At 48.8% G+C, this 13,964-nt stretch overlaps 1 protein-coding gene across 1 annotated transcript; it reads left to right on the top strand.

Annotated features, from left to right (window-relative positions):
* The first annotated feature begins 1,621 nt into the window (after window positions 1-1,621).
* LOC115082043 (prothymosin alpha-like) lies at window positions 1,622-11,687 on the top strand. The gene is made up of 5 exons (XM_029586308.1): window positions 1,622-1,775; window positions 6,759-6,830; window positions 7,566-7,665; window positions 9,913-9,980; window positions 10,847-11,687. The coding sequence occupies exons 1-5, from the start codon at window positions 1,731-1,733 to the stop codon at window positions 10,892-10,894; spliced, it is 333 nt and encodes a 110-aa protein (XP_029442168.1). The 5' UTR covers window positions 1,622-1,730; the 3' UTR covers window positions 10,895-11,687.
* Window positions 11,688-13,964: the final 2,277 nt, after the last annotated feature.

Below are 13,964 nucleotides of genomic sequence, written 5' to 3'. Positions count from 1 at the left end.
GACAGCGGCCGCGCGGGCGCCTGCCCAGCCACATCCGCTTACTACATCTTCACAGTGATCGGTCCTCGCTACGCGCAGCTCACCCGCAGGCTCTCTTAGGTTAATAAGAGTGCATCTGGCCGCCTTTACTCTACCGTCCTACCCCCGGGAGCACATGAATCAGACCCGTCTTTCAACTTCTCTTTTCCTGGAAGTACCTGGTTTAATAAAGCATTGCAACCTCCGCGCCAGTGAATAAGTGCAAGTGTAAAGCAGGATAATGCTTGACTCCTCGCACGTACATTGCATTAGGAGGCGCGCGCCGTCCCGGGGAAGGAGCTACCTCCGACTCCCTTCCAGACTTCGCCAGCCGACCTTTCTAAATCACCTCGGCTCATGACATAGGATTGGCGCCGGCGTCAGCCTATCAGCGGCCGCAAAGCGTCAACACCGGGCTGGCTCTAGCTTCCCGCCCATCAGTATCGGCTTTGGCCCTAGCGACCCGCTCCCAGACCAACCGCCGTCAGTTTTTCCAGTGACGTCAGCGCCGCCGCACCGGCTTTGCCGCCATGTTGAGTGTGGCAGAAGGGCTTTAGGAAGGCTGCCTTCTCTCGAATTAAAGCCACTTCTGAGGCGCGACGCGGTCTTTTTCTAACGAGAACACATTCGCTTGCCTGCCACCGCAGCCCTTCGACGACTTCCTGCCACTTTTGCGCCTACCCTACGGGCGTAAAACCGAATGATTTTCCTGCGGAGCACGCCAGGCGCCATCTTTGGTGTGGCCACTTTGCCCCCTCCACGTTGGAGCGGTGCCAGAGTCGTTTTGTTTTTTTTTTAGCGGGGGATTAAACCCGATTTTTTTTCTGCCCCTCGGGCGAGGAAAAGCCGCGGATACGATTTACGAAACGCCGGCTGTGAATACGGCCTGGCTACAAAGTTCGTCAGAAGTCGGGCGGGGGAATTATTTATAATCCCGAGTCTGGAGGAAAGGGCGAGGTTTATTCCGCATTATTAAAGAGGGACTGGGGGGCAATCACTGGAATCAGGTTTATATTCATAGGGGGTGGGGGGGATGAGAGCGGAGGTCCCACCGCCCTTCCAAGGGTTATTATGTCTGAGCGCCACTCGGCTGCTGCTTTCTGCCTCGAGCCGTTGCCTTCAAGGTTAAAACCTCTCTCTCAACGTGCATCAACCACCTCCCAGCCGCTTTCCCGCCCTTCCCCGCCTTTCCTGCCCTCGTGGGTGACGAGCGGCGCGTCTGCACTTCCCGGCACTGCCGCTAGGGGGGCCGGGCTCTGCGCGCTGTCCCCCCCTGGAGCTGTCAGCTGCAGGCTGAGACCCGCAGCAAACTCATCGCAGGCGCGCAAGAGGAGCCGCGAGGCAGGTGGCGCGCGGGCGGGACGGGGTACTGCACCTTTACCCCCTCAAAAAAAAAAAAAAAAAAAAAACCTCGCACGCTACTCCCATTGTGTACGGCTTCAGCCAATCGCAGGACCAGGACTAGGACTGCTTTTTTTTTTATTCTCGGTGCTCGACCAATTAAGCGCAAGCGGTTCTGGCAGCTGGTGCCGCCCACTAATCTATATTAAAGGTTCTGGCGCCGCGTGAGCCCTGCACTAGCATTAAAAAAAAAAAAAAAAAAGCCATCTTTGCATTGTTCCGTACAAGCTCCAGGACTTACCTGTACTTTTATTTTATTTTTTTTATATATCTGTACATTACGTCTATTTTATTACAACAGCTCTTCAACCATGTCAGACACAGCCGTGGATACCAGTCCCGAGAAACCCGTGAAGGTGAGTTGCATCGGCGCTCGTTCGGGAATCTGCCTGTCTTCTGTAGCGCTTGCCTGGCTGGGCGACGGCGCGCTGCCCCTGGGGAAGTGCATGCACCGGGAGCCGGCAGCGACTCAGACCTGCTTTGTCCACGGGCTACCCCGCTGTAAATAAGCAGAGACCCGCTTTAAACTGAACTTTGCCCCCCCCTGCCCTCCCCGCTGAAAGATTCCTGCAATGTGAAGGGTACTCCTCTCTCCTCTCCCCCCCCCCCCCAGCACTCTTGGACCAATTTCTCCTGAAATGATCGGGAAAGATGAGGCGTGAGGAAGTAACGTGTGAAACTGTAACTTTACATCCGATCTGTAAGTGCCGGTTGCCTCCAGACTTGTGCCGGCGCGGGAGCAGATCGGGGTTTGCTTGCCAACATTTGCCTTGATCTTGCGCGGGTTCTTTTGTTTAATGATGCCAGAGAGACCATGCCGGTTTTAGCTTCGCTTCACTCCTGTGAGCACAACAACATCAACAACAACAAAAAAAAGAAACGAACCGATCAATTCTGCCATCGCGACCGCCTGCCCTGCCTTTCTTTTTCCATGTTTTTAAATAGCGATTAACCTTAAGAATGGGAATGATGCGGCGGCACGCCGCGACTGGTGCTGATGTTTGCTTTTTAAATCGGGATCTGACCTAGGTGCGGTGAAGGCAGACCGGAGCGGAATTTAAAGGGGGCTTTCTGCGCTGCGCCGCTGGCGCGACTCTCGGCAGAGATGGCTCGGACCCAGCGGCTGAAAGCTACAATGTTTCCAGCTGCATCGTACACAGTGACACATTGTAGCACCGGAGATTTTTTTCCGGGTTCTGCTGTAATAAGAAGAGCACGCCCCCTCCCCCCGATAGCATACATTTTGCTTATTTTTTTTTTTTTTGCTGGTATCTTTGTGTTAAATTTATGTCCTTCCTAAAGTGCGTTGCCACCGTATCAGGACGGTAGCCAGCCCCTCCGACCGCTGATTGCTTTGATCTGTTTGCTCAGGTTTTGCAAATCCACTAACCGGGGGGGGGAGGGGAAATTTCGCCGCTTTGTGAATTTTATCTCACTTCTGCTTTTTTTTTTTTCCCGCTTGTGCAAGTTTCGATTGTAGTTCTGTTGTATTGAGTTCGAGAGATCATAGTTCCAGAATAAAAGTAGAACATCGCAGTGTTTCCTGGGGAAAGGGGCTTCTTAATTTCGTTCAGTAAATTCGTGTTTATTATCATCGTCGCGGCACCTTTCCTCATGGTACCGATCCCTTTCAAGGTGAATTTTGGACGATGCTGGTGCCGTGTGGCTAGCGAGAAGGCGTGGAGTTCTCTCGTCTTGATGTCATCTCGTCTCAGGCATGTTGTGTAGCGCTTATCACCCCCCTTACCCCTCCGAGCGAAGTTGCTCCGTTCTGTGATCGGGTTCCTGGCTCCGTTCCAGGTGCTGTTGACGAATTTTAGCTGTTCTGTGCCTGGGAGTATTTTGTTTTTGCTTTGAGGGGTAGGGGTTGTGTGGGGGAACTGTCAGTCCCAGGAGCAAATCCCAGGAGCACATGCTAACGCTGGCTGACAGCCTCAGCACTGCCCGCGATCTGCTGCTGGAGCTCTGCTGTCATAGAGCGAGGTCGCTGGGCGAGTTTAGGCGGCGATTGGTGCCCAGCATAGTGGATCGGAGCCCCGGTACCGGGCTTGGCTCATTCTGCCCTCGGTCTCCCTGATCTCAGCGGGCAGTTATCGCGCGGGGGGGGGCGCGGCAGACACTACCGGCGGCTGTAGATCGGATTAAGACATTAGTACAAGTAATATTAAAGCTTTTTTTTTTCTTTTTGGGGCGGGGGTGTTAAACAAATTAATTGCCCGCCCTTGAGCTGAAATTGCCCTTTCCTAAAAATGTGGGGGCGGCCGGGACCGCGCTATATCTCCCCCCTTCTTGTGACGTCTCTAGGGCAGGGACTCCGCGCTCGGGAGTATTTCCCCGCCCCCTCCCCTGTCTTTGCGCACCGCTCCTTGCCTCCTCCGCTAATGCCTGCGGTGAGTCACGTGGTTCTGCGTCCAGTCCCCCCCGCACCTAGCCGGGTGGGGCTTGTAGTTTTCTTAGGGCCGTGTTTGCGTTGGGATGGTCGATAGTGCAATGTTGTGGAAACTACACCTTCCAGGATTCCTGTGAGATGTTGGTGGAATCGGATTACATGAGAGACGCAGATTGGTTGCTTGGGGACGGGGTGGGCCTGCAGTGTTGGGCAGTAGCCTATAGAGAGGCGAGGTGTGTGGCGGTAGGTTTGAAAAGCTCCAAGTAGCGTGGGGAAGAGATTGCTGGCTCTGGCAAATTCGATAGTATTTTGTTTTCCCGCGGTTTAGGTTGGATATTCTGGGCTGATTAAATGTGAAACAGTAATGCAGTATTAAAAAGGTTTTCTGTTCCTCCCCTCCCCTCCGAGCTTATTTGGAATCAGTACCGGAATGCTGGAGCAATGAGCTTTCATTTGCAACTACCCACAGGTTTTGTTTTGTTTTTTTACCACAATTTTAAGAGCCACCACTATCCCAGCCAAGGTCTTGAGATTGGTAGATGGGTACCAGGGCCCCTAAATTTGATAACTCTTATTTTCTGAGGCTAGGGGTACTGAACAGAGTTTGAATTTTAGCTACAGTACATATTGGACTTACTAGTTCAGGGCAGTCAGAGCTCCTCCCAACCCCACTTGTACATAGTGATATGAGCCCCCTCTAGTGGAGAACATAAGAAGTGCTTCTGGGAAAAGAAGTAGGAGGTACTCTAACCGATTAGTGGTACAGTCTCCACCCCAAAACCATAAGGCTGCAGGTTCTAGTTTCCAGGGATATATTATTTCAGTAGCAGCAATGGGAATGTTAATTAGTTTGAGAGAGCAGTTGGAACACAGTGGTACATCTGCCCCTGTTTTGATTCTAATATTGGTCAGTGATTGTGTGTGGGTTTGGGGGCAGTGATAAGAAATCTGAAAGTATAGATATGGCATTATAACTTACATCCTGGATTTTCCCTAAAGTGTTTTTGTTTTTGTGGCTGGATGAGCAGTGGTTAGGGCGTGTGTTTACTTATTTTCATTGTAACTTAGGGATGTGTTCCAGATATTTCTTAAGCTTGATAGGTTACATGATTATAATTATTACATACAGGAGGAAGTATAGGCCTCTGTTAATGGTCTGACTACTTCAAATGATTAGATTTATGTAGGAATAAATAGCATGAGCCTCAGTGATGCCCCCTGGTGATGCCTAATGTAAATACACTAATCAAAGTTATAACTTTTGTAGAGATTTAAAATCTATTTTTAATGTAATTTTATAGTTGCTGAAGAACATTTATAATTTGCTAACCAGAAAAGACCAATTAAAGCAATTGATTTCAGCAACAGAGATGTTAGGCTTTTTTTTTTTGTTTTGTTTTTGTTTTTGAATGGTGCTTAGTATAGTGCAGATAATCTGGGTTTAATTCTGTGGTCAGGTTCTCCATTCCAGGGCTGACTGGGAGTACTGTGGAGGCAAAATTCGGACCCCCCCCCCCCCCAGGACTTATCTATTGTGGTATCTAGTGAATGAATGTAGGCTCCATGATTGCAGGGTTCCAGAGAGAGCCCCAGTGCATGGCCCCCAGCTGAGGACTGTCACTGCAGTGGCTGGTCTGAGTGAAATGAGAGGGGGCAGCTATGAATGAAGGCTCATGGCAGCATAGTACAACCGAGCTGGAAGCCAAAAGGAAGAGGAGAAAACTCAGGGTGAGGTGGGAGGAGGGGGATTTAAAAAAAAAAAAAATCTTGATTAAACAAGGTGCTGCTTTCTACTCAAAGTAACTATCTTCCTGGAGACTGAAGGGAACAGTATCACTTTAAAGGACAGCTCAGGGAGGTAATTACCTTAATTGCTAAGCATTGCTTACTAGTAAATTAGAATATAGGCAGCAGGTGTACTGGGGCTTGTTAGGAAAGACAGTGCACCTTGCACAACGCCCAGGGCAGGCTGAGGGCGGAGGGGGGTGTTTTGCAGATGGAAACTTGGCTGTTGGTCCTGTCAGTACAGCACTGCACCTCTGCTGGGAAGATCACATGGTGCATCCCATTGTTAGACAGCTGGGGATGCTGGTCACCAAGGGAAATGCTTTTGTTAAGAGTTGGATGCGATGTCCATATGCCCATGCTTGGTGGCTGTAAACTGCTTAAGTATTTTGCAAGTTCTGGTAGTGTCTTATGTCTGCAGCCTTAAGGCATTTACTGGGTCTCTCTCAGGGACTTTCTTTCCCTCTGGCTCACCTCTCGGACATTCTGATCACTCATGTTGGGGGTCCTTGTGTCATACTGTGGGTGTTAGCAGCATGGGATGTATTTGGGATTTTGCCAGGTAATCGTGCCCTGGATTGGCCACTGTTGGGAAACACGATACTGGACTTGATGGATTTTTGGTCTGATTTTTGTATGCAATTCTTTATCCTGGGCTGCACTAGAACTGCTCCCATGGAGAGAATGACTGGTGTGGAGTAGCGCGGTAAATGACAGCAGAAAAAGAGCAAAGTGTGCTCCATCCGGACAGCTTTTTATTTATTTATTTTAACTGCTGCTCCGTTCAGGTTACCCTGGTTTTTTTTTTTTCCTTCATTTCCATGAGAGATCCCCTGTCTAACCTTCTGACTTTCGTTAGTGTTTGTCTTCCAGGAGGGCATTCCATTCCTCCCCATCCTTTCTATGAAGAAATGTTTCTTGACATTTGCTCCTGTAAAAGGGATGAGAGAAGTAACAGGAGCCAGATAGGGTTTTGCTTTTTAGTGTAAGTCCCAATGTTGTATGGGTGGGGGAGAGATCAGGTGAACAATGGAAGAGCCTGTCACATACTGCATCACTCACAGATGGGGGGGGGGGGTGGCCGATCACATCCAAGATGGGACCATCACTTCCCGACTGAGCGCCTAACTCCAGCACCCATGCTTCTGATTTGCCTCCTCTCTAGGATCTAAAAGAGAAGAAGGAAGTAGTTGAAGAGAAAGAAACCGGAAAAGACAAAGCAGCCAATGGGAATGCAGTAAGTGTTGTGGCCAGCCAGTAATTCCCCCCCCCCCCCCCCAGCACAGTAGTACTGCCTATATTCTATAAGTAATGTGCTTGTCCTGGCTATAGTCATTTCTCTGTTCAGTCTTACTACTTCTTTCTTCTTTGCCCTCAGCAGTAGTTTAATACAAATGTGATTTTAATGATGATGCACTTGCTTTTACGTGCTTCAGCTGTCTCCTCTGTGGTCTCTCTCTCTCTCTACAGCTGTCCATGCAACTTAGTGTCTGCTTCTGCCTCCTTGCCCAGGTTTTTGGTTTCTGGTGAACAGCACAGCCGCATCCCATATTTCCTCAGTTTGAGAATGCCCAAAGAATGAGGAATAGGGGAGAGTGGGGGTGCGGGAGGGATGTGCTGCTGACTTTTGAATATTCCTGACTGGATTTGTCCTGCTGTGGACAGTTGGTCCCTAATTCCTCTTGCAAAGTGTTCAGAATGAAGATTTACTGCTAGCTTGCGGTGTTTGTTTTTTTTGTTTTCTCCCTTCCTATGTTTGCTTGCCTTTCACTTGCACTGTGTGATAACTCTGCCGGTGCCTGTAAGTGTAGCAAAAGCTTCGTGTCCCGGGGAGCAGGGAGGGAACTGGTGTGGGATTTCCCAGAAGGTCACGATCCTGGGCCTGTTTCTGTTGATGGAAGTCGTGCCTGCCCTTGGCGCTCTGCCAGTATTTTCTGTTTTTGCTTATTTCTCCCCCCCCCCCCCCCCCCAGGAGAATGAGGAGAATGGAGAACAGGAAGCAGACAATGAGGTAGACGAGGAGGATGAAGAGGAATGCGGAGACGAGGAAGACGAGGAGGAGGAAGCAGAAGGTAACTATCTGGGGCGGCAGCTGCAGGAGTCGCTCTCACCTAGCACCCGGCGTCCTTGGTAGGAAATTCTGGGCTTGACTTGCCAAAGCCTCTGACCCACTTGTGTATCTTTCAGAGAAATAAAGTGGGAAAAAGTGCCCCCAAATTGGTTTGTGCCACAGAATCTCATATTTTTGTACCCTAAGTCAAGAATCAGCCAGTAAGGCCTGCCCTGCTCATGAGTCCAATAATTCTTTATTGACCGGTGAGGTTCAGCATGGCCCATGTCCTTTAAGCTTTTCTGTTGTAGGGAGAAGCTTCCTTCTGGCATCTGGGCTCGCTTGCTTTATTTAGGGAAATTAGGCCGGCCCTTACACAATACGAGCAATACTATTTTTGGATAAATACACATTCAGGCAATGTAAGGAAAACTAGTGGCAAGTCAGAAACAGAAATGACGGCAGAAAAGGACCAAATGGTCCATCCAGTCTGCCCAGCAAGCTTATTGGTAGCATCTGCTGTGCTGTGCAGGTCCTCCCCATGCTAATCGGTTTCCCAGACCATGGAAGTCCGGGACCCTTGTTGGTTGCTGTTTGAGTCCAGTTCCCCGTTGCCCCCGTGTTTGTCAGATTCCCACACCGTAAAAGTCAGGGCCCTCGTTGATCGCTGTTGAAGCAGAGAGCAATGTTTGAGTTGCATCCAAGTTATCGGCCTTACTGGTCAGATTGCCAGCTTGTGTCCAAGCAGCGCACTGATGAAGAGAGGCGAGTGCCCCGTAGCAGGCTTCCCGCCCCTGCTGTCTGCAAGGACAGATCTCCCCTCTCCAGCACATGGTCTCCCAAGGATTAGCTCTGCTTTCTGCTTGATCGGAGGACAGAGGAGTTTCCAACAGTGATTGTGTGCAGTAAAACAGCCTAGCCCTCCTCTTCCTCTTAAGCACGCACTGGTCGGACTGGGTAAACTGGGGTGTGTTACGGAGCTGAGGGCAGAATCCATGAGGGCTGTGGAATAGGGGGAACTGTAGCCACTGTTTGCCCCCCTCATGTTTCCTTAGGAAGCTCCAGACAATGTTTCAGGGAGGTCCCTGTAACCTGTCTCGATTGGGGAGATGTACAGAGCTTGGCCCAGGTTGTGGTGGGGTTTCCCTACCAGCCTCCAGAGCGTTCCTCTCACGGGGACCCTACGGGAAGTTGCTCTAGGGCCTAATGCGGGATCTGGGCTTTGGATGAGGAGGTGCTTGTTCCTTTTGTGGGCTGCCTCGTGGATTTAACTCTTTCTGTGCCTCTGATTTTTCTTTAGCTGGGCACAATTCTGCTCCTTCCTGCCTTCCCTCCTGAGGTGGTTGCAGTTTTTGCTCTGGTTCCAGGGCTGTGTCTTGGTGTGTTTCACAGCAAAGGGAGGCTGTGCCATGGCCAGGGAACGCCTCTGCTCCCAGCTTCTGCTGTGCCTTGGGGAGGCCTCGGCAGCCTTGTTGGAAAGGGGTAGAAAGGTGCTCCCATCCCAGTGCCAAACTCTGCAATAAGTGTTTCATCGTGGTGGCACTGGTGCAGGGAGGAGGGAGAACTCTCTAGCATGGTCATCCCCACACACCTGGACGCGAGTGGATAACATTGCCCCTCTTCCATACAGAGAATTGTTATATCAATATATCACTTGCTGCTATCATGTGAGGGCAGCTTCACTATTCACCGTTCTGCTGCACTTCCACCATTCACCCTGCAATGTTTTGTAGCCTTAATCTTGACCTGTAAGCTGGGGCTTGAAAGGCAGCAGCTGAATTCTGATCCATCACTAACCCTCTGCCGGGGGGCGAGGTGTCCTGAGTAGTGAGTGAGGGCTGTTGGAATAATGGGGTGGGGGAGAAGTGTCCTTGTGCTCCTGAATGAGGTGGGGTAGGGAGAGGGAGCTGTATCCTGGGGAAGGGGGGCTCTGGAGTGAAGGAGGGGGGAGGGTGTCCTGGGGCTTCCCCCATGTCATCATTTTTATTGATGCATGGGTGTCTCTCGACCCTTGCCCAGCTGCTGTTGGTGCATGTGGAGTGGGTGATGCTAGTGTCGTCCTGTCGGATGGGAGGGTTGTGAGGGAGAGCAGAACAAGTGTGTGAAACTCTTCCTTTTCTTTAGCAGGATCACAGGGAGCTTAGTTTAATTGCCTCCTTCCTTCCCCCCCTCGCTGCCCCTGTCGTGCTTGAAATGTCACTGGCTGAATGTCTGTCCTCTCGGTATCTGCAGACTCCTGATCTGGCTCTTTATTGCTCTGGCTCTGTAGGTGAGGATGAGGATGATGATGATGAAGCAGCAGGAACCAGAGGCAAACGGGCAGCTGAAGACGAGGATGTGAGTGAAAACATGAGCCTTTTCCAACCAGGTCCTTCTCTTGCCCAGTGGGGCTAAAGCTTGGGGTTGGATGCGGCCCCCTTGGTTTTTGTTTTTTTTTCCCTCTATTTATTATTGCCATGAAAAAGAAGGTGGCAGTGAAAAAGGCATGCGAGGTCTAACAAACGCACTCCCCATGGTCCCGGGGCCTGAGGCAGAGAGCCCAAAAGTACAACATTGAAATCTTCATGTGTTCAAATTCCAGAGTGGAAACAGCTGGAAGAGTGCCTGGAACCCCCCAGCGCAGAGGTTTTAAGGGCCTCCAATATCAAATGCTCTCCCTGTCTATTGCTGCAGCACCCGGAGCGGGCTGCCCAGATCAGACCCACCCTCTGAATGGCCTTGCGCTGTTGATTTCAGCTGCCATCGTTTCCATGTTTAAAAGTTGATGTGTTAGATTTTGCATAATGTCAGATGGTACCAGCTTGGTACTCTCTACAAAGCCACCTTTTGCTAGAAAGTGTAGAGAAGTTTCTGCTGGAATAGAGATGGGCTATTAGAAGCGGTACGACAACTGGCACAGCCTTCTCTGCAGCAGGGAGGGCACAGGAAGGTGACGTGGTGTCCATTTCTCTTGGAACAGCCAGACATGAGGATGCTTTGTATCCTGAGCTTCCAAATCTAGTTTCACTCCGTAGTAATGACTATAAAATTGTGTGAGCAGCTTGTGCTCAGCTACTGAAGCTAGTTTTTGTGTTTTCATTAGAGCTTGGAAGATTTTGTAGCCTGCCTTGGGCAATGGCAGAAGGAGAACAATTTCTAACTCTACAGTGACTGACTTTTTTGGCACGTGGAACCAAACAAGTCTGTCTCTTTTCTCTTTGTAGGATGACAAAGTTGACCCCAAGAAGCAGAAAACGGAAGATGATGACTAGGTGGCACTGTAACCTACCCACCATTCAGTTCCTGTCACAAAAAAAAAAACACAAAATACCGAAGCCTGTGGTCCCAGTCAGCAAGTAGAGCAGGCGCGAGGAAATATCCAGTTCCCTGCCCGCAAGAGCCACACTGACACACTCATGTCACACCTATGTGGAGAGACCCATGTTTTTAAAAGGGGGTGGGGGGGAGACTAGAACTTCAAGGCCCAACTTTTTTTTTTTTCTGAAAGTACTTTACAAAAGAAGAAGAAAATAAAATTAGTTTGTATTTTTTATTTACATTTTATATTTTTGTATATATTTTTAGGAGGTCAGCCATTTTTTGTCAGGGATCTCTAGGTGACCAAAAGTGGGGCTTTGAAGGGTGTGTGGCATGTGCAGGGGGGGGAGGGGGAAGGGGTAGGCTGTCTCACCACCTTCCAGCTGACTATACTTGCGCTGTGACCTCAGCTGATTGTTGCAAAAATACATCCAACCTTGTAAAAAAAAAAAAATAAATAAAATTAATAAAATAAAATAAAAAAATAAACAAAAAAAAACAAAGAAGAAAAAAAAAACCCCAAAATTCTTATTTACAAGCATTCCAGTAACTTTCTGTTTGTGTATGTACGTAGGTGCACTAGGATGTAGTTTTGGTTGTATGACAGGCAAGGCCAAAGATGAAACCAGGATTTTTTTATTTTATTTTTTTTTGGTCTTTTGAAGTTACTGTTCATTTCTCTCCTTGGCCTGTTTGATGTATGTGTGAAACAATGTCTAACAATAAAACGGGAATTCTATTTTGCGAGTTGTTCTAAGGATGTGACCTGTGCGCTCCTTCTTTTGGGCAGAGCCAGGGCTCAGCAGGTGTCAGGCTAACACACGCCCCCCCCCCCCTCCCCGGCAATTTTTAAGAGCAAGAAAATGCCAGAGCTGTGGAGTGGCCATAGAAATTCAGAGCAGGATCCCAGAGGAGGCCAGTCGAGTTTGTTCAATTTACTTATAGGTGTAATGCCCCAAAGCTCTTTACCGTGTTAAATATTCTTTGTGGATGCCCTAGCACCCCCCCCCCCCCCTACCTGCCTTTTGGGGCACAGGCCAGCTGTGGCAATGGCTGCTTTACACTTCTCTGACCTTTTGCTTCATTTTTTTCTCAGCTGCCGTCCTTTTGTCTTTTTCTGAATTCTGTCACTGGTGCCTTTTTTAAAAAATGTTTTTTAAGCCTCTGTGCTGGGGCCTATTTTCGCGGCGCGGTAGAGGTAGTGTTCCTGTATGCCTCATGCTCTGAGCTGTGTGGCGCTTTGTTAGAAGTAGGGATTTAGAAAGTAACTGCTGGCTTAGGTGGGGACAAGAAGAGGGAAGGAGTTGAGGGACCGCATGTGCCTGTGTCTTAGAAGCTCCTTCCCATGATGGCTGCCTCTTCTGGCTCTGGAATTGCAGTAGGTTTACCCTGAATTTCAAGTACTTTCTGAATGGTTCTTGTTGAGGGTGTGGTTTTTTTTTTCTGTTTAAGTAACAGGCCTTCTGAAGTAATCTGGTCTTTCAGGATTATCTTTTCTAGAAGGGCTGCAGGCACGGCGGGGGATGGTAGGGACAGGGCTACCAGGGCGCTGGTGCTCACTTAGGCTCGTGCATGCTGCTTGCTGTGTGTACGCTGGCAGCAGGGCTCGTATACATAGCGAGGCTTCCCCCTGACCTGTGCCTGAAGAATGGGAAGCTGAAGGCAGCGTGGCACTAGGCTAAGTGGTGCCAAGCATCCCCCCCTCCATAAAAAAAAAGAACACAAGTCGTAATTACTTATTTGCAAAATCTGTTTGAGGAAATAAAGGTGGGTGGAATAATGACCCCCCCCCCCCCAAAAAAAAAAATTTATAATGTGTTTAAGTCGTATATGAAACTTTAATGAAGCTGCTTGCTTTTGCTGAAGTCCTGTAACCACTGTTAAATTAAACCATGCCCACCGCACAGCAGGGTTCCCCTCTCGTCAAACTGCCAATGAAGATACTGAAAGAAAGCATAAGGGCCTTCTATGTAACAAAATCCTGGCCAGTATCCACTACCCAGTAACGCTACCATTAAACGTATGTGCTAGCATCGTTCTATATGGGAATGACAGCTGGAGTCTGTCCGACATGGTTCAGAATCTCAATATCATCCTGCACTTCCAGTTCCTATCCTCAGCAATTCTCCAGACAGCTGCAGAGCATAGCTACCTCTCAAAATACCATATAAATGTACTCATGTTCCAGTGTCACCACCACAACTTTCCTCTTCTACCAGAAACTGTACCACAACGCCAAACCCTGCAACAATCAAGTGTCACGCCTATGTCTCATAACGTTCCTCACCAGAGCAGCTCTAACTCCCAGCACCCAAAGAGCAATAACCCTATCTATGCAAAGGCAGCATTGCAGATATTACAGCAGGCAGCGGAGTACCAACGCATCTCCTGTTAGAAAAACAGAGCCAGCCAGGCTGCTTTAGATGCCTGCACAGAATTACACACTAGCAGAATACCTCACCTCCGTTACATATGCAAACACAGACCCTTAACAAATAGAAAACCATAAACTAAAAATAGAAACCACAACAAGCCAGCCTCTGTATGCAGTGCAATAATGGAAAAAACAAACACCATCATTCATAAAACAATAGAAACAACATATAAAACATCAGTCATTATAGTAAAACCATACTAATAGAAATATTTTATATACACATTAAACATTTTTTCCAAAACAATCAAATATTTAAAAACAGCAAGCATCTCAAATAAAACCCAATAATTAAACTTGTGGATCAGATGAAGGCAGGAGGAATGTACACAGGCTTGTCTTCTCTCTTACATATACACATTGTCGCACGTATGCGTACTCTTGCTGCTCCAGAAGCTCATGCTCTCTCATGCACTCACAGGTACATCTGCTCACTGACTCATGTGCTCTCATGCACTCACACAAGTCTCTGATGCTCACAGCCACTCCCTACCTTACATACTCCCTCACGCAGTGACACACATGCTCCCTGACTCGTGCTCCCTTTCACACTGACACGTATGCTGCCTGACTCACTTATATGCTCTCTT

Source organism: Rhinatrema bivittatum, unplaced genomic scaffold, assembly GCF_901001135.1.
Source record: "Rhinatrema bivittatum unplaced genomic scaffold, aRhiBiv1.1, whole genome shotgun sequence".
NCBI lineage: Eukaryota > Metazoa > Chordata > Amphibia > Gymnophiona > Rhinatrematidae > Rhinatrema > Rhinatrema bivittatum.
This window is presented reverse-complemented; position numbering and strand designations above follow the sequence as displayed.